The sequence below is a fragment of the Echiichthys vipera genome, assembly GCF_963691815.1.
Source record: "Echiichthys vipera genome assembly, chromosome: 1".
NCBI classification, from domain to species: Eukaryota; Metazoa; Chordata; class Actinopteri; order Perciformes; family Trachinidae; genus Echiichthys; species Echiichthys vipera.
The window spans coordinates 3,767,242-3,790,410 of NC_139826.1; the positions used below are offsets into that span (position 1 = coordinate 3,767,242).

Here is a 23,169-nt window from a genome sequence, read left to right on the forward strand (position 1 = left end):
GCGACGCTGACCCACTTAGGCAAGCGCAGCGAAGCACACCTGGTTCCCATCTTCACCTAATCACCTGCTCCATAAGAAGCCATCTCTGACTCCACTCCTGTGCCAGATAATTCCGTCTCATCGGTAGAGCTTGTCGCCAGCGTTCTCTGCGTTCTGGTAAGAATCTTGCACTGACTCTGTTTTTGTCTTCCTCGGTGCCTCGCCGCCCTGCCTGCCATGCGCTTGCCTCCAGCCGCCTGCCAACGGGGACACCTTGTGTTAATCCTTTTGGACACCTTCTGTTAATCTTTTTGAACTATGTTAATAAACATCTGTGTTCATTCGCTCAGTCTTCCGCTTTTGGGTCCTCCTCCATGACGATCCATAACACTTCACATAACCCTGTCCTCCTCCCTTTGAGGGACTTAAATTAATCTCTGTCCTTGTAAAGTTTTAATATTCCTGAAATCACAGACTGTGAACGCCTAACCTCTCTCCGATGGCTGAGAGGGTCCTCCCTTTGGCCTTCATCTGGACAACCTGCCGTCTTAGGGTTTCAGTCACCTTAGAGCAGTTTGCCATCTTGCAAAGTAACCAGGAGAGTCTTTTTTATTTTTATTTTTATTTTAATCGTCCTCCTCATCCTCTTTTTGTTCTGTCGCAGCCAGTGGCCTCTTCACGCCAGCAACATGCCACCACAATTTTTTTTTTTCTTCTTCTCATTTTTTATCTTAAAAGTCCAAGAAAACGGCGGGGCTTGCTTAGCGACAATAGGCTACCCGATTGGTCAACAATGTCTTATTGGCTACACGCTAATGTGGCAGGTAGATTGATAGTCTCGTGTGCCAATTTTCATGCCCTGGGCATGACAATAAACAGTGTTCTGCCTTTGCTTCTAAGGCATAACTGTCATTTGCATGTCAAAAGATGTATTTGTCAAGTAAATGTAAATCATAGTAGTGTCAAGTGTTTGAGCAATAAACCAAAGCTGTTTTTTTGTCTCAGGAGAGGACATTCTTTGGTCTACTATCATATCAGCTGTCTCAGATTAATTACACTAGTTTAACTTGTTGTTATTATTTTGCTGAACAATCCCATGTATTGTGTAGTTTGCATTATTTATTTTTAAGCACATATCCTGTTTCCCATATAAGAACTGTAACAATGAGACTCTGTGAAGCTCTTCATGCATGTGATGAAAAATTAAATCAGAACTGAGATTATGATAATTAATCAAGGTAAGGTCAGCTGGACCAATAATTCAGATTTTCAATTAACTGGGAGCCAAACTGTAGAATTAATAACTCACTGCTCACTAAAAGTCAATTTATTCTAATGGGGCATGAGCAGCCTGAACATTTTAATTAAACTGAGCTATAACAACAGGCCATAAATTCACTCATTCGCTCTTCCTCTCTGTATATGAGTGAATGAAATACAGAGAGACCGATCAAGTAGATAAAGTTATCTATAGCATGTCTGTGTTCAGCTCACAGGAGGAGAAAAGCTTTGTTAAAATCACAACTCAGCAGCCTGCTCAAAGGAAATCCAACATGTTTTATTATTCTGGCTCTGATCGTCAAGTTACTGCAGTGCAGTGAAATACCACAAAGAAGCTCCTCTCAGCATATAGCAGACAGAATAAATGGAGCTGTGGCTGCACGGTGTTGAGCACATATTTCACTGAAGTGCCCACATTAACAAACTGGAGGAAAGAGGATGTCAAGTCAGCCAGAGCAAAGCCATTTTTCTAATTTGTTTCACATTTAGGCAGCACCTTTGTTACAACCATGGTTAGATTTTTTAGTGTATTGTGCATCTGTTATGTTCGGATCCACCTTTGAATTGTTGTAAATAAACACATAAAGACAGAGACACAATTAAGCTGACTTCAAAGAACTAGTGGCAACAAAGGCTGACTGTTGAGTCGCCTCACGTCGCCTGTGTCTCGACCAAAAAGTTGCACGCTACTAGGACTACAGCCGTGGCCAAAAATCATGTACGCTCTACACCTGCATGAGAGGAAATAACTCTCCGTACCAGCAGGTGGCAGTAGTCTGTATTTGTCATTCAACAACAACAACATCAAAAACTTGAACATATAATATTTACCATACGGAAGCGGACAATAACACAAACAGTTAGGAACTGTTTTTGCTAAAGAGCTAAATCGATAAAAAATAATCTGAACTGATATTGCAACTTTGTTTTAGATGTCACAGTCTCTTGACCTCTAGATGTTTATTTACTTTTGTCACATATGTTTCTTTTCTTGTACACTGACTGAATGGGCTCCAACGCCAATTTAACTAATCAAAATTAAACAAATTTTGCTAAATCGGCTACATAACATCCCACAAGGACTGACTGGTGCAAATAGTGCAGGACACATCGCAGAAACAAAGGGGATGGAAGCTCACTGTTGGCTGATGCTCCGCTTGGTGTGTGTCTTCAACCCATGCGACCACAAAGGTTGTTTGTTCCTACCCTCTAATACAACTCACAGAAGCATTTCCTAAATGATCACCCTTGCAGTAGATCAACATGGTTGCAATTTTAAACATGTGGTTAACGTTGTGAAAGGGTTGCAGTTTGTTTAAGTCTAGGCAATCAAACCTCTTGGTTAGGTTTGGGTAGTGATGGGAAAATGAGGCTTCATTAAGGTGAAATTCTGGTGTAAAATCACCCCAGGGTCTTTTTAGGCATATTGGGTCATCAATTAAGCCATTGAGACAATTTTTTTGTGTATGAACTATTAACGTAGATCCGTAGAGATGCTAACAGCCTGCCGCGGCTAACAGGGATAAGCTTGGGGCGGCGAGTTGAACGCATTAAAACGACTTTTTTAACCACTAATACTGCTCCAGATAACACCAAACCTCTGTAGTAGCATGAGAAGAGTCCTTACACATTAACTGAAGTGCCAACAATGTAGTATATGAAATTATTAAAAGAGTGTTTTGAAAGACTTACCTACTGGCCCCGGTACAAGCTTCTCCATTCAAGTCGATTACCAAATACAATTCAAAGGGAAAGAGCCCACTGATGATTTATTCCAGCAAAACACATTGTGGCAGACACCGAAATCTCTCTGCCTAAGCGTTTCCATCGGCGTCTCAATGTCCAGATTCAAAACAATAAGCCACTGGTTTATCAGAGCGTTGCCATCGTACCACAATGGCAGCCAATGAAAGGTTTCTGTGTTGGAAGCTTTCATTTATGTTTTGCAGCCGGGAAAGATACAAACACGAACCATTCTGTCTCTCTTCACTTCAAGTTGCAGGCTAGTCGTCTTTACCTGTGCCTGCACTCATTGTGTGTCTTTCCAGCAACAACACACAGCCCCTGCCCCCTGAAATCTGCGTAACGTTTTGGGGCTGCAGGGAAAGCTGTGTGGGACTTTTCTAAACCTTTAACCATCTATTATTAACTTATATTTCACCAAACTGCCAAAAAAAGATGGTACAGGGGCCAGTTGGTAACCTGTTAATAAACTCTGGGTTCACTAACTACGTTGTTGGTGCTTTGTTTTATGTGTAGGGACTCTTATCATGCTACTGCAGAGGTTTGGTGTTATTTGGAGCAATATTAGTGGTTAAAAAAGACGTTTTAATGCGTCCTACTCGCCACCCCGAGCTAATCCGTGTTAGCCGCGGCAGGCTGTTAGCGTCTCTTTGGAAAATCTCCGTTAATATTTCATACACGAAAAAAATTGTCTTGATGGCTTTTTTGATGACCCAATTTGCCTTAAATGACCCTGGGATGATTTTACACCAGAATTTAACTTTAAGCCATATGAACCATTTTCGTTATTTTCCATTCACTGTTCTCATGCATTTTCGTACATATAACAACAAAAAGTAATCCACTTGTCCATTTGTGTGCATTCATTCAAGACATTGAAGGCATGAGACGTAGTATAAGACAGTGAATCATTGCGCAAGGATGTAGGTTGTGGTGGTAGATGGTTCCCAAAACACAGGACTTTCTCCTGGGTGAGGGGGGTTCGTTTCCCAGGTGGTTCTGATCCTAACCAAGTGGTTTTCAGGCTTAACACTAACCGTCACCTTTTGCCGGCTAAAACCGGTCACATAAAGGTAGTTTTGATGCCTTGTTGACATGGACCACTTTGGGTACGTCGCCTTCTGTCGATCCACTTCACGGACCACTTCCGGTCATTCACCCGCTCTCAGTCAACTTTTCCTTTTCTAGAGATACAACAAATGGTTCATGAGGCTCCATAAAACCTCATTTACCCATCACTAAATTTAGGAAAAGATGTAATGTAGCGTAACATAGTTACATATGCAACTTCAATTACAAGTTAACTTTCATACGTATGTAAAAAATAACTCAAACAGCTGTCTCCAGGGTGAAAGTTTGTTTGACACACCAACACAATTATGAGACTTAATTTTCTTGCAAACAACCTGTATTTCATTCTGATTGGATAATTATCAAGATCAAGATAATGGGTCCAGCTTTGTGTCATATTTCTCCCCCATCGCCCGGGGCACACAAATCTGGACTGACTACAGCCACTAGACGTCGCCACACAATAAAAATAAACATGGGTCGTAATAAGATGCACAAATAATCTTTGGTAGTCCACCCCTAATGGAACATACCAAGTGTTGGGCATTACATCATTTAACGAGTTACATTACTGGAGAAAACTGCGCAGTTAGATAACAGTTACTTATGGAATTATTTATGATTACAATTTTTGCAAAACCTAAGGCTATGTATTATTTTTGTTGCTTTGCATGTGTCATGAACGATGCAGGGAATAACTCCGAGGAGCAGGACCCAAATGCAGACAAGGACACCGAGAAAGGAATACAGGGTCGTAGAGTCTTGTCCTTCTTTGCCACAAAGACAAAACTCGCTCCTAGCGGAGAGGAAGAAGGACGGATAATCCCGGACTTGAGAGAATCATTAATATATGTCTCCATTGCCTCATGCTCAGGTCCTGACAGATTATATAAGCGACTGGTAGGAAAAGTCGACCTGCATAACAAATCTATAGGTAGCAAGGATTACAAAGTAATCTTCACAACACTGAACATACACCACGTTTAATGTATCTACAAAAAGAACCCTTGAGAATACAAGAAATATTCTATACCAGAAAGAAACTATTTGGTCATCCTCTGATTTGTAAGTATATATATATATATATATATATATATATATATATATATATATATACAAAAAAGAAAAGAGTAAAATAAATCGGAGGTAAGCCAAAACAAAACTAAAGAAAAAAGAAAACATCCTGTTTACGCACTATTTGATCTTTGCCTCGCACTGTGCTTTTCAGAGTCAGCTCTTGTTTGTTGTTATGTCTCCCATCCTGTCTCAACACAGTGTCTGCTGACCCCTCCTTTTACCTATATTCTATATCGTTTGTCATTCTGTAATGATTCAAAATCAAATTTACATACTTCTTTTTGAAGACACTCAGTTTTGCTGTTTTTTTTTTACCTTGCTGCTTAGTTCATTCCACTGTCTGACATAGTTAAGGATTTGAATGTAGTTTGTACCTTTCTCTGCTTGAAAACCATGTTCCCTCTCAGATTGTGTCCCTCTCATCTGTCAAAAAATAGTTTTGCAGGTTGTGGGGGAGGCTTTTGTTGGCGGCCTTATACATCATCTGTACTGTTTGAAAGCTTATTAAATCATATAATTTGAAAGTTGGGATCAGGAAAAGTGTAAATGGCAGTGAATGTATGGTGTGTACATACATCAGCTCCTGCAGTCTGGTAACCTCTGGTTCTGGTGAGTCGGCCCTCATACTTCAGAACAATCTCTCTGGCCTGCCTGGAACACAAAGACACACAGGAAGAAGGTCACTAAGTACATTTACTAACAAACTAGAATAGTTGTGTCCCTTACTCAAAGATTTCCATTTTGTGCAAATAACACTTTATACTACTATTCGACTAAATATCTGAAGGAAATATTGTAATTATCAGTCCAGTACGTTTAATTGAGGGGAGTAATTATTGTTTATAAACACATTCTTAAAAATAAGTTGTGGAATAGAATGGCACATTCTGAGGTTTCCTGGTAAAGACAACACTTCCACATACCTAAACAACAGAATAGGATGAGAGCCAGTGACTCCAAAAACGACATATAAGACCTTTCAATTCAGCGCTGTGAACGAGGTCATGCTAGCTGGTAACCCTATACTTGCGAAAATTCACTTGGTGTCTCCTAACTGGGATGTCTTCCCTTGTACACGTGTGTTATGTCTAACCTCGTCAGCTTTGTGTTGCCAGTCCTCATTATTTTGTCACCCAGTCATAGTGTGTTCTGTATTCTAGTTCCCTCTTGACTCTAGTGATCAGTCCTGTCTATAGTTAGCCGTGTTTTCTTTTGTTCCTTGTTCCTTTAGTGTTGATATTTCCTGTGTTGAAACTATGTACTGTATTTACTCCTCATTTTCAGCATGTAATTTCCTTGTGTTTATAGTTTGTATTCCTTGTTTTTTGGAAATAAATGGTTGATTCTTTAGTTCTTGCCTCCTTCCTACTGTCTCTGCATTTACTTTATTCATTGTAATGGATGGTATGGCTACAGGTGTAGCTGAAATAAATGTAATTCCTATTTGGGTCGCCAAATTAATTTGCAGAATATAGATACTTTTATTTCAGATGTTCTTGTGGATGATAAATTCACAGTGATGTGAACATGCAACAAACACCTCACCATCACCTGGCTGTGGCTAAGCAAATGTTACAACTAGAGTAAAAACTGAAGTAAAAAACAGTTCATTTTTCCGTCAAGTCACTCGTGAGGATATTTAGGATTAACCCCGGTAATGGAAATTCATCACAATTGACTTGGGTGTTTTTGATCACAATGCCTGATAAAGAAAAAATATATATATATTATTGCCCATCCATGTGTATTATTCCACTGATGAGAGGAAGAAAATGAGAATGCAAGTTAACTCAGCCTAAATGGATTACTTGGTCTCAGTTATAAAGTGTTTAACAGGTATATACAAGGCTATGTTTTCAATAAGACATGCATAAAACAAAGTTGTGACATACTGTTTATTAGGGGTGGAACGGTTTACTGAAAAAATCAGTCCCGTTCGATACGCATGTCACGGTTCGGTACACGTGTGTACCGTTCGGTTCATGAGATGCAACGTAGCGTAAGCCTTCATGACCGCTGTCCTGTCTCGTATCTCAGCGCTACGTCTCAGCGCGTCAAATCCCGGCGCGCTGGGAGACTTGCTCCATGCGCGCCTTGAAGGCACACGGCTACAACGCTACGCACGTTCCCGCTACGCTCTTCTTCGTGGGTTTCTGAATCCTCTTGGCAGCAGCTCGCTAAGCTCCACTCTGTTTGTTCGTTTCTGTCTGGTTAAACCTGTGGTTAAATCACCACATCAATGTCTTTTTCTACTCTGAAAAAAGAAAAGTTGACACAGAAAACCGTCAGTTCACCTGAGAAGTTTTTGTTTCTGTCACTATGAAGCCTGAGTTTACTCTGCAGCCATATCTGCATGTAAAGAGGAGAAGTTGATAAAAAATCATGCTGCTCTGCATTTATGTTACGTTCATTTGTGTCAGTACAGTTTTTGATGAATAAACTAATGTTCCATATGTGCTTGTCGGCCTGGTAAAGTAACTAGTTACTGAAGTAATCAGATAAATATAGTCCAGTAAAAAGTAGAATTTTTCCACTGATTTGTAGAGGAGTAGAAGAACAACGTAGCATGAAAATAAAAATACTCAAGTAAAGGAGAAGAACCTCAAAGTTGTACTTTAGTCCAATAATTGAGTGAAAACCTCTGGTTAACAGGTTTGTTCATTTAACAAGGATTGTTTTTGACAAGCTTGTTGCACTTTGAGGCCCATGACTAATATTTACATTGATAAAATAAAGACAATATACTGTATGTACTCCTATGTCACTGCATTTTAATTATTTATTATTATTATTATTTATTATTATTATTTATTATTTATTATTATTATTTTGCGTTTTAAAATATCCATTAATGTGATGCTCATATTTTTACAGCCCCTCATTTTGGATCATTTTCATCAACCGGCCCCAATTCATAATGAACTGAATAACCCTGATGTCGCCTATTTCAGTCAGTTCAGTGATTGCTGTTTGTGCGTATTTTAGTGAAAGAAAACCTATTTTCTTCATTTTCTTTTCATGTAAAAGTGTTTATATTCTTACCCAGAAGGCAAACAATTGTTTACCTCGGCAAACAATTGTTTACCTTCTTGCCAACTAAATATATGAACGCGTAAATGTAGCAATGTGTCTCCTACTGTTATGCTACCTATCTCACTTCACTTTCATTTAAGACTGTTACAGTAATCCCTAAACAAGCTGCCTCATTATTTCAGTTTTTGCATGATTGCATGACATGTCCTTAGGAATATCTGATTACATTTTTTTTAATTATTAGGCCATAGATCCGATACATGGTATTTTTAGTATCTAAAAGAAATAGAAATAACAACCGAACTGAACCGAAAAACCTTGACCCCAAAACCGTGATATGAACCGAACAGTGGATTTTGTGAACCGTTTCACCCCTACTGTATATCTCTTCCAAATGTCTGCTTTACCTATTCAAAATCATACGGAGATGGGAGTTAAAAAAAAATAAATCAGGTATGTTCTCACAATTTAAATATAAGGTTTATCAGGCCTCCAGAGTGCGACCAAAATTTGAGAGTGTGCGACTGAATTTTACATCTAGTTGCACATGCGCGGCCAGATGATCTCCATATTAATATATAAAAGATAGTGCCAACAGCACCGTAACACAGATACGTAACACGTGAGCTCCGCAGTTTCATTAACATCAGGCTACAGGTTATAGTCACAGTGCCTGGACCTGACGGACCCGAAGCCTCTGTATGTGACAAGCTACCGAGCCGAGTCACAGCAGATATGTACTAAACCAAAATAGTTTTCATGTCGGCACTATGGGAAAAAATCAATAGTGTTTAACTGATTCATTGACTTTATTTCTCCGCCAAGCGAGTGAGACAGCAGGTGACACACAGACTTTTCTGATCAGTCAATGTAGATACCGTTCATATGTTTAAAACACATAAACAGACTGATCTGATCAGTCAGTGTAGATACGGTTCATATGTTTAAAACACATAAACATCGGGAGAAAACCCAGGTGTGAGTCGATCGACCTAATAAAATGGAAACATATCTGTTCAGTGAAATGAGTGAGTGACGTCATCACACCGCTCTTGTCTCGTTCTCTGTGGAGCAGTGCCGTATGTTGTCAGGCGCGGGGCGGGGCCCTTTTAGACAGCGAGGCCCCCCGCAGTGGACCGGGTTGGGTTTTACTATACTTCCGTGAATACTGTAGGCTACACCGCGGCTAACACAAGTACTAGTCAAAGACACCTGCAGCACCACCACAGCTCTCTGTAAAGAAAATACTGATATTTTAAAATTGTGTAAAAATATTGTTGCATCTCGTGGACTATCGTGTATCGTGTCGTCACACCCCTTATTCTGAATGGTGCTGTCGGTTTACCTTCTATGTTGCATCTTCAAAAGAGCACAATAAAAATGTGACACTAAATTTGAAACAGCACATTGTAATTTCTGCATCTATCATTGATTTACCATGTGTAAATCTAAAATTTCTGGTTGCACCCCTAACATTTTCAGTTGGGGGCCAGGGTGCTCCTAGTAAAAAAAGTTAGTCTGGAGCCCTGCTTATTGTGAATTGGGTCACGATGGTGTGGGTCACCAGAAAAAAAAGTTTGGGAGACGCTGTTGTAGAGGACTGAATTACATTTATCCCAGTAGCAGTATTTCTTTGAGGCTGTTTTTCTAATGTTACAACCAGAGTGTTTGTTCTGTGGTTTAAAACAAATGGGTGACTAATTTGAGTATTCTGAAATGAGTGCTTTTTAATACATTAAGCTACGGTATATACTATGGTGTTAACATTTTTAATCCCAAACCAGTCACAGCAGACTGGTCCCATTAAAGTAAAGTTAAGACATAACAGTGCTTAACGGGGCTATGAGCCATGTTTTAATCAATGAGGACACTCAACATGCACTCTCCAATAGAAGGCATTTTGTTTACATTTTGTAAGGCACAGAGGTGAAGAAATATAGAGAAAACATTAAATTTGTCAGAAAATCTAGGGTGGATGTGCATGTGAAAAAGGAGCTGTTATTGCAGTGAGAGTAATCACAGACATTCCGCCTGTGATTAAAGAGGGTGTAAAATCGCAGACTTGCATCCCATCCCTGATGATGGTAATAAAACCCCTGCGGTAATAACAAACTGCCCATATAAAACCTGTTATCCATGGCACATACTCAGCACATCTAGAAGCTCTCTATCTACTCTAGTTTTCTCTGGCTCAGCCTATTCTCTACCTACTGGTCTAATTACATTAAGTAAAATGTTAGAACACACTCGTCTGATCATTTGAACAATTAGGGATGAGCTTCTTTAGCTTCAATGTGGACATTCTCCAGGTTCATGTGGCATTCAGACACCGGACAGAATGTTAACAGCTGGACGTTTGAATTTCACCTATGTTGAACCGTTTTAACCAGTTTAGATGTTATCAGATTGAATGGGTGTTATCAGCTGTAATAACTACCATAGATATGAGGTAGTGAGGCCCTACTCTTCCTCATAGTTGACTCAGTGGGCCATTATCATTAACTGGTAAGCAGGATCACCTGTCAGCGTCACTCTCAACTGCTCAACCATAGCACAACATAGTACAATGTAGTATTCCCTACAACGGTAAGGAACAGAAATAAAAAATGGAAAACATGAGGAGGATTGGCTAATTGGAAATCCCAGAGCATTAAAAAGTGATGGCAAGGGGTCGTGACCAATGGAACATGAGCGTTACCTTGTGAATAGATGATAACGGCCTTCTGAACCTACTGGTAAGTGAAGCAGGCTTACCGATATATGAGGCGGATGACCACTGATTAAGGTCATTCAATGGAATGATAACATTCGAAACAGGTGACCATTTTCCACAGAGGTGTCTGCGTTAAATGGTAACAAGGTAAATGCCAGGGGCATCACTAGCGATTAAAAAAAAAGATTCCTTTTGAGACTGAGATTCAGGGGTTTCTTCTCCCGAAAAAAAATGAAAATCAGGGTAATGAATATGCAATTGTGACATAGGTTGAGAAGGAAAGGAAAGACCAATCGTCATGTCTGACTCACGTCGGGGCAGGCCTACTGAACAGGTTAAGGATATGAAAGTAAACCACTATTGTATAATATTATTTTAATATATAAGCCACTTGAAAGCAATCTGCATCAATTAGTGGCACCTGTAGCCAATCTATGAAACATCACATGATCAACAAGGGCTCCCAACACATCGGCCATTTATCAATTAGGCCTGGTTCCCATTGTCCCTTCAAATCCTTAGCATTTCCAGATTGTATGTAGCATGTGTATGTAGTTTTTTTTTTTTGCCAGTCCAGACAGTGAAAAGCCACCTAAGATCTGATTTTTCACTTCTAATATATAATGTGGACAGTCAAACAGTAAGATTAGATTCTGATCAGATGTGAAAAAAAAACATATTTTTGCAGCAGTCTGAACAAAGCCAAGGTGAATAAATGGGCCTGCATCCAGGCTAACCTAGCTGTGTAAAAATACTGGCACAACTAGTTCTGTACTGTCATGGAAAATTAATTATTGCTGGTGGTGAAGAATGTGATTACATTCTACAGAGCCTGTGAACATAAGTAAGTGTATCTTTTTAATTTATTCAAGTAAAGTGTCCTTAAAGCTAGTGAGGTGCAGTGGCTACTAGCTAGTAGAGCCAGACGAGCATTAATCAAAAGCTATCTTTGAGGCTGGCTGCTTTTCATGAACCTGAGCTGATTCAAGTGTTCTCAGGGGTTTCAGGAGATGATGCCACGCTCTCCATTTCTTCTTGCTCTCCCCCTTTTTTTCCCCCCAAATAATCTTCTTATATGATCTCACTAGCTAGCTAGCAGCACCAAGAGGCAATATTGATGTGACGCGCTATGCATAGAGAAGAAAGAATACTGACGTTCAATTTGCAACATTTTGCAACTAATTATTCTAAATCAAACTCTTACATGTCCATATATGATATGGACATGTAAGAGTTTTGTGGTTTTCACTGGCTACAATGCTGTGGTTGCTGGTAATGCAACCATATAAAAGTGTACTGTACAAGGCCATTTTCATCATTATTATGTTTGTTTTTTTAATTTCACGGCACAGAGGTCCGAGGCTATTCCCAAGAGATCCTGGGCCATAGCCTCGAATGCCTAGGTCTATCAATGTGCCTAGTAAATGCTAAAAACAAAAAAAAGTCATGTTGAATTGAAAATAAAAGAATATTTAAGAAAAATCAAAAGCTCCGTTCAGTTTTAAATCAAATGTTTACAATTTATACATGTACTGTGACTGTAAGAAGGAATTAGTAGTTAAATAGATGGAAAACATGAATAAATCAATCAATGTACAGTGAGTTGGGATGAAGCTGCAAAGGCTCTATGACTAACCCTATCTGTGTGCCGAAACATAATGCAGCCCTGAATACATTTTCTAATCACATGTTTTTTTAAAGAATGTATCTACAAAACGTTCTCAAACAACCTTTTTAATTGGTTTTACTATAATAAACAGAACTAAAGGCAGCTAAAGCATGATGATGAACATTCATATAGTCATGTTTAGGCTACTCAAGGTACTTGCTCAAGGTTGGAAAAAGATGTATATTGAAAAAGTCAGACCAGAAGCATGAGCAGTACATGGCTGTATAAAGAGAACTGGATACAGCATGAAAGGCGAACCCCCATCTTGTGGCTCTTCTAGACTTGCTAAATGTTATCGGACTGAACAAATTCCATTCTGATATAAACACAAGTCATTTCTGGGGTTGTGACACCCAAAAAATGTTATCCACAGATTTACAGACGTCTCTTTCGCCACGTAAGTCAATGGGAAAAACAGAATTTTGGGCCCCATGGCATCACGTGACCAACATAGAAGTCTGGCACACTTCCGGGGCTGGTGCAGTGCTGCCGGCCTTTCTGCCTTGAGTTTTGCCTATGATAATGGCCATAACTGAGAATGTTTAATTTCATCAATGTCATTTGTAATTTGTATTTATTTTACACAGAGAAGGTTGAGATTTTCCCCAAAGAAATGAAACAGAAACAGAAAAGTGTTGAGTTATATAGAAACATCCACATTTTTTTCCCCATAGAGAATTTCTGGAAAATCCTTGGCAACAAAATAATAATGGCAAAGAAACCCACTACAGTTACCAAACTGCTGAAGAGACTGCAAGAAGATGCTAGGACAGCAATAGTATAGCCACAATGGATATCCTATCAAATTATGAACAATAAAAAACAACAATATTTCAGAATAAATTAAGTATTTATAATTTGTTCTCTAATTTCGATCCAGTGTATACACATCGAATCTGTAGGGAAAGTGCTGTTATGGTGTCAATATGAAAAAGACCATTCTCTGTCTCTTTTTTCTGCAAGCGGCTCAGTGTCGCTGACATTCAACTGACACGCAGCCAAGCTGTGCTGCTAAGGCAGGCAGTGTGGCCTTTAACCTGTAAACACGGGTGCCAAAATAAAAGTTAAAACAGGTTTGACGATGCACGCGTGGTACTGCTGCATGCAGTCTGTCCTGGATGAAAGTGTGAGGCCAGATGTTTTTACTTTTTCAGTATTTAAAATGACTGTATTAACTTACATCTAACCACATAGAGACTCTTGAACGAAAGCCATTTAGTAACTAGAATATTTGCAGTTCTGAAGAAAATGAATGTAAGAACTGGAATCTGCTAGCTGCTGCTGCTCCTAGTGGTAGCTGATGCAAAGCTGTTGACACAACAGCATTTTATAAAAAAAAAAAACCAATAAGTTTCCAGCAATCACACAATAAAGTGTATGTTTGTAGAAGACAGGGTTGTTGAAAGAGTAAGTGATTCTTAGCTTGGATCATGGTAGCTCCTGCTGCCATGGTCCTGCTTGATGCCCACTGCTATTAATATTATCATTGGCATATTTCTATTATCATTACTGCTATTCTTGTCATTTGCCATCTGCCATGTCCCAAAACTGCCCACTCAGTCAGGTACTGTTTGAAATTTTTGCTTGTTCAAAGGACGTTTTTCGTCATTGCCAGTCTAGTGGTCTAGCCCTGCTCTTTATAACAAAGGTCCTGCAATATCTAATACTGTATTAAATTGTTGTTGTCTTGTTCCACTCATCCAGCACAAGAGGTAGAATAATAAAGAGATTAGGGAGATAGTCATCGTGTATATGTCTTGAGGTTTGGGGTGAGCTGCTGAGGCACTCTTGCTTAACATTCAGTGGCTTATTTATTTCCAGTATGTGAGAGCAGACGAAGGGAAATACTAAACTATCACTCCACAGAAACACAGGGACCAATCAAACTTTGGGGTACTTTAGGACTTTCAGCTTGCGTCTCATTGGCCAGGGTCTGGTCCGAATGTTGGCGATGATCTCCTTCTGATACTGAATGTTCTGGAACATCTCCTCTGGGTCGTTGCTGTCCACCCGCTCATCTTCTTTATTTTCATCATCTGAAGAGCTGCAGGAGACACAGAGTCAAAGAAAAAGGGCTCGGTCTGTCATCATCGTAAAGAAAATAATCATCTTAGGGCTGTACGAAAATGTTTTGGATGTGGAGGGGTGCTGACCCTTACGTTTAGATTTCACTCAAATTTTATTAAGCTACCATTACTACAGATAGTTTTCTTCCACCCTCTCCACATAAAAATAAATCTGAATTGGATTAGATGATGTTGTATTCTGGGATGTTTGGGATCACAATCAAATCGATAACAGTGTTTCCCCCAGGTTTACAGCGTTGGGGGGTGACAATGCACAATGACAAAAAAAATTAAAGGAATCGTGGTTTTCATGCGTTTCTCCTGTAGCGGATTGCCTGAATGTTCTTTTCTTAGCATGCCAGTCAGTGTTTAATCAGACAATTGAATGGTTCGGTTCGTATTGAAAGGTCAATCCCGGCATGGATAAATGAATTGGTGTCAAAAGGCTTTAAAAATCACCAGGATCACAATTATACAGCAATAATTAGAGCCACAATGCTTACTCAGTTTAAATCAGTGTATTGCAGAATGAGCTACACTCGGCATCAGAAAATGTCTTTTAAATAATTGTCCATAAGGTCCAAATAATGTTCTCCAACAGAAACATTCCAAACTAAAATCAAAAATCACTTTTCAGTCTCGAGCACAGCAAAATAAAGAAAGAATCAGTGAATCATCTTCTCAAACTAAATGATGAAGGATCTCTGGCGCCCCCCCTAATATAATGGTAGGGGAAACACTGACAGTGGCATTGTGACTTTGTGCTGCACACTGTATTGTTTCATTGTGCTTTCATATACAGATATCCTAAACCAGAGACTGTTTGAAGACCTAATATTGTACTTGTTAAACTTGTAAGATAGGAAAGTAAGCTACTCTAATCCTGTCGGTTAAATTTGTCATACACTCCATGTATAAAACCGTAACTTATCTACAGTAAGTTAAGCAATATTGTAATTAAATGGAATACACTAATGTTATAATAGTCAGATGGGGCAGTGGTATTATAAAAGAAACACAAGATACACCTTATAAACGATGAAAGCTATTAGATTATAAACTTACATCTCCAAAGCAATAGTTGTCTTGTCATGTTAAAGTACACCAGATATACAGTCCCAATTTGCAGCAGTGGAGGCTGTCTCTTGCCAGATGAATTTCATTCCGCCTTGCTTCACTCATACATTTGGGATCGCTGCATAGGAAAGTGATTTCAAGGATTTATTATCAAAAATCCTTGCATATGAATGGATAAACTTGTCCATCAGCTTTATTGACGTGCTACTTCAACCACTCACATTGAAACCAACCTGTGACACTGATGAGAGCGACGCAGGGAAAAACCAAACAGAACAGGCAACATGGTTTCCACCAACAAAAGCCTTCAGAGCCGTTCTCTTAAAGAAGAAATATTCTCTAGATTGGTAATGGACTTGTACTTATATAGCACCTTTCTAGTCTTCTGACTACTCAAGGCGCTTTCGCAGTGTTTGTCACATTCACCCATTTACATGGACCCATTTAGTGGACATCTATATACCATCTAATCTAATGTAACCATTCACACCACATTTACACACCCATGCGCAGCAGGGGGAGCAATTCGGGGTTCAGTGTCTTGCCCAAGAACACTTTGACATGTGGACCGGGGGAGGTGGGGATCAAACCGCCAATCTCTCAAATGGAGGACGACCCACTCTTTCACTGAGCCATAGTCGTCCCTTGATTGGACAACACAGATGAAATAGTAGCATCCATGTTGACACCTGCTTCCTCGATGCAAGCCGCCATTGTTGTCTGAATCACAACAGTCGCTTCTCAGCTACATCACATCTATAAAGCCCCGCCCGACCATCTGAAATCACTTTTCTATGGAGCGATCCCAGATGGTTGAGTAGAGCTAGGCGGAGTCAAGGCGGACAACAAGGCAGAACGAAATTCATATGGCGATAGCCAGGTTAACTACTTTCCACTGTACAGTGTAATTATAAGATTATGAATTTATGCATTCACACAGTCTGTATTGTTTGTCAACTGTCTTTCCTGCATTTAGCAGCTCTAACTATGTTGTTTTTGCCTTGATTATGCGTTTAACTTCTTGGTATTTGTCTAATTAAGTATAGTTTGATGTTTGCTCTACTGCCAGTAGACTTTTTCATTTTTGTGATTGGTCATATTTTGTAAACCCTGTCCCTTTCATGTGAATGAGCTCATGCCTAGATTGGGAATCCCTGAGTTGATCGATTAAGTTAATAATCACTGCCATTCTAGTCAATGCTTGTGATTCCACCAGGCGTGCTGTGGCACTTCTCAGAAGCGGCCCAGAAGCAGCTCTCCACACTGCTCTACTACAGAGAAGTCTATTTTTGACGGAAGCCGCATCAAGCTGCAGAGCAACTCAAGCCAGGCAGGAAGTCAGACATAGGAAAGGCATGAATTATTGGGTGGCTTTTCAAAATAAAACACCCTGTGCAGAAAGGTGATCATTTATCAAATCACTACATCAACAAACACATTTTTAACTAGAGAGCCTACTTACCCCTGATTAAATCACAAACATTGAGGAAAAAACACAGTAAAACAACCAAGTTACTGTTAAGTCCACAGTAAGAGTAACCATTCATTTGTTTACAATTCTCTTTATACATCCATGACTGTAGAGATTATCACATAATCTCACATTTGTTGCGTGATTTCAGGACCTCGTAAGGTTTATTGTCTAGCAAAGTAAAGCTGAGTTCCGCGGGCATTCTGCTTCTGAAAAAGCTCTTGCTGGGTATTGCACTGGTCAGAGGACGGAACCGAAGCACACCGAAACACACTGAAGCCAGAACACAGTGCTTTTGGATCTGGTGGAAACTGTGGATGTTAGAGTTTGTGAAGCCAGTCTGTTGAATTGACTTCATCGTACAGGCCTTTGACCTCTGGTGCTCCCAGTCATTGTTTTAAACACGAGGAACATGTTGTTTATGTTGTGAACTAACATTAGGCTACATTGTTAGGTTTAGGCAGCAAATCCACTGGGTAAGGGTTAGAAAAACATAAGTGGGGTTATAATAAGTGCGTTTGTAACTACCAGGATTCATGGGTCATGAACTTTGGTGTCCTGGATGAAAATCCAGTGTTTGTTTGATTCATCCACCGCTCCAGTCTGCCTCCTTACACAGAGTCGGTCTTGGAGCACTTGCTCTAAGCGTCTAGTATTACCACCCCCGCACCCTTTAAAGTCAAGTTAATTTTTATCTAATTGTATTTTCTGAATAGGGTCAGATCACAACAGGAGTCATTTAAGGATCCCTTTCCTATAGAACAGCTCTACACTTTGTCCTTTTAGTAAACAAACTAAACAGCCTTATGTTATTTATCTTATTTACACGACAGCATGTAAATTCTGTATCTACATGCTTGTGTGTTTACAATTCTCAGAAAGTATTGGATATTCACTCATTCACAGATTGTTTGTTAAATTGTTTGGGAAGATGCTCCACTCCCAACAGAAAAAAAACCCTGAAACTTAAGAGCGATCCTTTATTATTTTGTGTGAGAAGAGGGTTTACTCCTACAAAAAAAAAACACTACAACAGAATTAAACAAACTGAAATTATGTCTTTATTTTGTTGTGCTTGAAACTGAAAAGTGATTTTGATTTAACTTTGTTCTGCTTCTGTTGGAGAACATTATTTGGACCTTTTGGACATTAATTATTTTAAAGACATTTTCTGATGCTGAGTGTGGCTCATTATGCACTACACTGATTTGAAGTGAGTCCTGCATTGTGGCTCTGATTTTATATATATATATATATATATATATATATATATATATATATATATATATATATATATATATAGTATAATTGTGATCCTTCTGTCTGATGATTTTTAATAAGGGGGTTTATGGATGTGTTAACACTGATTCATTCATCCATGGGGGATTGACCTTTAATACGAACCTAATCATTCAATTGTCTGATTAGACACCACCTGGCACCCCAAGAAAATAACATGAAAGCCATGATTCCTTTACCTTCTTTTGTCTTTGCTTAATATTTGTTGTATAAAGTAACCACAACAATACAGAGTGATTTGCGAATAAGTCCAAATACATGTTAAATGTTTTTTGCACTTATTCACAAATTGCAAATACTTGATGTACTTGTACTTGATGTGGTGAAACAATTTGTAAAACCTATAACATTTTTATGTGATATTAAAATACATATTTACATAGTAAGTTATGCATATTTGGAAATCATTCTGTATGATTTTTCCACAACACAAATACACATTTGTGGATAGTGAAATACCTGTGGATCATGGTGCACATTTGTGGATTGTCTGTTGGTTACACTAATAAAGTACAACAAAAAACTTCCATACCAAAGTGGCTGATTATCATTCTGTCAAATATACATTTAAATAGATGAAGAAACATGCAAAGACAGGCCATGCTCCAGTTACTGGCAAATTAATAGATCTCTGGTGAATAATAATGCATTTCAGAACTACATATAGTGCTGACCAATACTGTATACATTCCATCATGTTAATTCCAACTGGCATGACGAGTGAGCAAAGTTGAGGCTTAAGAGATATAAACTGATGCATGCACAAGGGTATGACATAAACAACAGAATTCCAAAACAATTGGGATTCATGTTGGGGTTTTTCTTTTTCTTTTTCACTTTAAAGCAGATACTCTGACGATCTGCAGACTGCAAAAAATGTATGAAGAAAAAAAAAATGATGATTCCAAAATGAGGTTAGGTCTTAGAATCAAAAGATTCTAAAACCCTCCCATTTAATTTTTTACAAGGCCAACAAAAAATAAATTTCACCACCCTTCATGTATCTTCTACAGAGTATAATATATCCGGACCAGCATCTTCAGTGACTTAGGTCATGGATCACTTTGTGTTTGTGACCAACAGAAATACTGTATGTCCAGTGCAACTCTTCAATTGCTTTGTCTGTATTTTGTGATGTGTTTATTTATTATACATTTGCATGTATTTATTATGTAATAGAAACAGTCTTTGTAGAAAAAGCCAGATGTTTTAGTGACCTCTTAATAAAGTAAATCTGATGCTGTATTTGAAAATACTGAAATAAATAAAGATGGAAGGACAACATATGGTATTAGCTCGATTATCACCAAGTTATTATTAGAATCAAACCAAATGGTTGATGGAATAATAATGGAATAAGTGGAGGGATTAACTGATTATGCTCTGTTTTAAACTGTATTCATGCAGAAACAGGACATCAAACAGCTATCATTTAATTAAAAACTGATCAATATAGCTATCATTGTTTATTCACAGAGTCAAACGCTGATTAATGAGCTTAGACTACATTCACAAAGATGACCGACAGGTCGGAGTAGTTTACCTGATGATTAGATTAGTAAATGGCTAATTGTATAACATACAGGATGTAATTTAAGGCTCAGAGAGATGAAAGCCATAGGGTGAGCAAAAGAGTGAGGCAGACAGAGAGAAAAGCAGAAAGGCTTCCAAGAAATCCTCATCAAAAGTCATGGCTCAAATGAAAAAAAGAGTGAGCAGACTCACCCCTGCTGGTGGTCCTGGTAGGCTGAATAAATCCTTCTGGAGTTCTTCCTGATACTTTTGTGTCTCTTGGCTGCAGACAGAGACCTGCTGCTGCCAACCAAAGGCTCAGATGCTGTACTCATGCTGCCTTTGCTCAAGAGAGTGTGTGCATGGCTGAGGTTATGAGATCAGTATGTGAGCAGACACTGCATGCTACTCAGCCTGAGTGGACTGGGCTGTCTGTAGTAAAGCTACCTGCTGCTGTGGAGCCTCATTGAAGCATCCCACACAACAGCAGTACAGTAAAACACACTCTGCCCTCAGTCCAATCACAGCCATACTGACTGCTTAAAGGGACAGTACCTGTATGTATGTGGTGATTGCTCAAAGACTGCAATGGAACCTCAGCTTCCCCTAAAATGTCACCAAAAAAAGTGTTGAAATATGTACTGCTGTGCTGATGTATATATAGTATATGCATAAAAAAATTTCAAATTTCAATTTTTAGAGCTTTTACCCTATCAGCACACATATTGTTTTATAAGCATGTGAATCACGGTGTTATTTCTGTTAACAGTAATTCCCATTATGTGTTAGCATTGAGCTAACAGAATTTTTTATATTGTAAATCAGTAAACATTATAATGCAGACAAACTCACAAGAGGTGAAAAAGGTGACAACTCATTTTTGTTTGTTTAGTGTGAAGTGTATATAAATGGTCGTTGGGGCGGTGTTTTGGGAGACAGCCAATCTAACTGTACTCAAGATTGACGGTTCCTCAAGGAAATTTAGTATTATTGTGTTAAGAATACTACAGAATAGTTTCCCTAGACAGCTGCTGACACAGATGCAACGGTAGTTCTTAGGGTCTGATTTGTCCCCACTCTTTTGACTGGGGGAAATGAGCCCTTGCACCAGATGTTGGGAAAACATCCTGCTTGTAGGATAACATTGAACAAATGTAATACTGCACCCTGCATCTCTTTGGTGGTGTTTTTTAACATTTCATTTTTAATGCTTTGACTTCAGACATTTTGTCTTTGTGGTTCATTCTTCCCAAGTAATTTCAAAATCAAAGGGGTTTTGGCTATTTTTAATTGTTTCTACTAATTTGTGGAGTTTTTCTTTTATAAGATATTGATCTGAATTCAATTGATTCATTGGTATGTCATTGTACAGATTCTCTCTCTCTCTCTGAGAGAAAGAGGTTAATTGGCAACAATTTAGTAACATGATTGGGTGTAAATAGAGCATCCAGAGAGGCTGAGTCTTTCTGAAGTAATGATGTGGAGGGCTTTACCATTCTGTGATAGTGCTGGCAAATGTAAGAATAATGTTTACTAGGGATGCTCGATATTGGCTTTTCTGCCGATATCCGATATTCCGATATTGTCCGACCCTTAATTTCCGATACCGATATCACCCGATGCCGATATTACCTGATACCGATATCACCTGATACCGATATATGCAGCCTTTTTACACCAAAATTCATCACATATCACCTATTATGGAATTAACACATTATGCCTAATTTTATTGTGATGCCCCACTGGATGCATACATAGATGCAACACGGCTTTTCAAATGTAAACACAGTCTGTACAAAATAAGTTATTGAAAAAAGTGCATTTCATTTAATTGTTTGTGTTTTTAGAGAGAATATTTTGCCTCAAACAACACTACAGACAACATCACAACAAGGAAGATGCATAGCTTCAGTCCAGAGTAGTAAACAAACTTAGTTTTCTTTGCCCAGACTGAGTAACTTGACAAATAATACAATCAATAAATCAGCAGTCAAGCTCAACATGCTAACCTGTATTGGATCTAATGGATACAGCACCAGAAATTACCTTCTCGACGTGACGGTAAACAACGCTGTACAGTTCGGGTAAGCACTGGTCTGAGAAATACTTGTGACTGGGCGTTATACAGACATAACGGGGCTCGAGAAACTACACAAGTTTGGTGAATCCGGCATCTTGAACGATAGAAAAAGTTTGTTTCTCGGTGTCGGCTGTTGCTTCTTTCCATCACTTTGCTGCACAGATGTAGCGTTTAACTCCGCATGATTCTTCTTGCGGTGGGTTTAAATGTGATGTATTAAAGGAAGACGCCTTGTTTCCTCCTCTCATAACTAACGCCTTGCAGTCATTGCAAGGCGCACATTCACTGTTAGTAGGTGACACTTGGAAATACTTCCAAACCACGGACATCTCATGCACCGGGAGAGCTGAAGCTTGTTAGCCACGGTTAGCAACCTACGAGTGAGCGTGTTGTTGTTGTTATACGTCATCAAGCACGCGCCTGTAAACGGCCCGTGTTGCATTCAGGTACACTCGGAAATGCTGAAGCCTACGGCCGGTGTTGCATTCAGGTACACTCGGAAATGCTGAAGCCTACAGAACTAACATCGGTTGTAAAAACCCGATACCGATAATTCCCGATATTACATTTTTAACTCAATATCGGCCGATAATATCGGTGGGCCGATATTATCGGACATCCCTAATGTTTACAATATAAAATGTCAAATAATTTCATCGTCTACAGTACATAATATCATAAAAGATAAAAGATTCAGAGAATCTGAAGAAATTTGTAACAAGGGACAAGGCTGAAAACCAATAGTGGATGTTGGTGATGATGTGATTTAAAACAGACAGATTGTGTAGTGGACATGGACATGAGCTCAGGAACACTTCCAAAAACCATTGTCTGTGAACACAGTTTGTCACTGCGTCCACAGATTGAAACTATACCATGGTAAAATGGTAAACATGACCCTGTCCAAACTGTTTTTAAACGTGTTGCTGGCATCAAATTCTAATTGAAGACATTATTTTCAAACAGTTACATTTTTCAGTTTGAATACTTTATATGTTGTCTTTGATATTTATTTATCAATTAAATATGGGGTTTCAATGATTTGCTTTGGTCACGCTTAAATGAACAATTCAAATTGTAGCATTACATATATGA

The 23,169-nt window shown here is 38.9% G+C and overlaps 1 protein-coding gene across 1 annotated transcript in view; it reads right to left on the minus strand.

Moving 5' to 3' along the window:
- Positions 1-20,326, minus strand: part of tmc3 (transmembrane channel like 3) — a gene marked incomplete at both ends in the record, with an annotated part of 73,187 nt that extends 52,861 nt beyond the window's left edge. The window contains 3 exons of the mRNA XM_083918751.1: positions 5,727-5,802; positions 14,464-14,610; positions 20,205-20,326. Coding sequence (XP_083774877.1) covers positions 5,727-5,802; positions 14,464-14,610; positions 20,205-20,326 — 345 coding nt within the window. The remainder of the gene's footprint in view (positions 1-5,726; positions 5,803-14,463; positions 14,611-20,204) is intronic.
- Between the last annotated feature and the right edge of the window lie 2,843 nt (positions 20,327-23,169).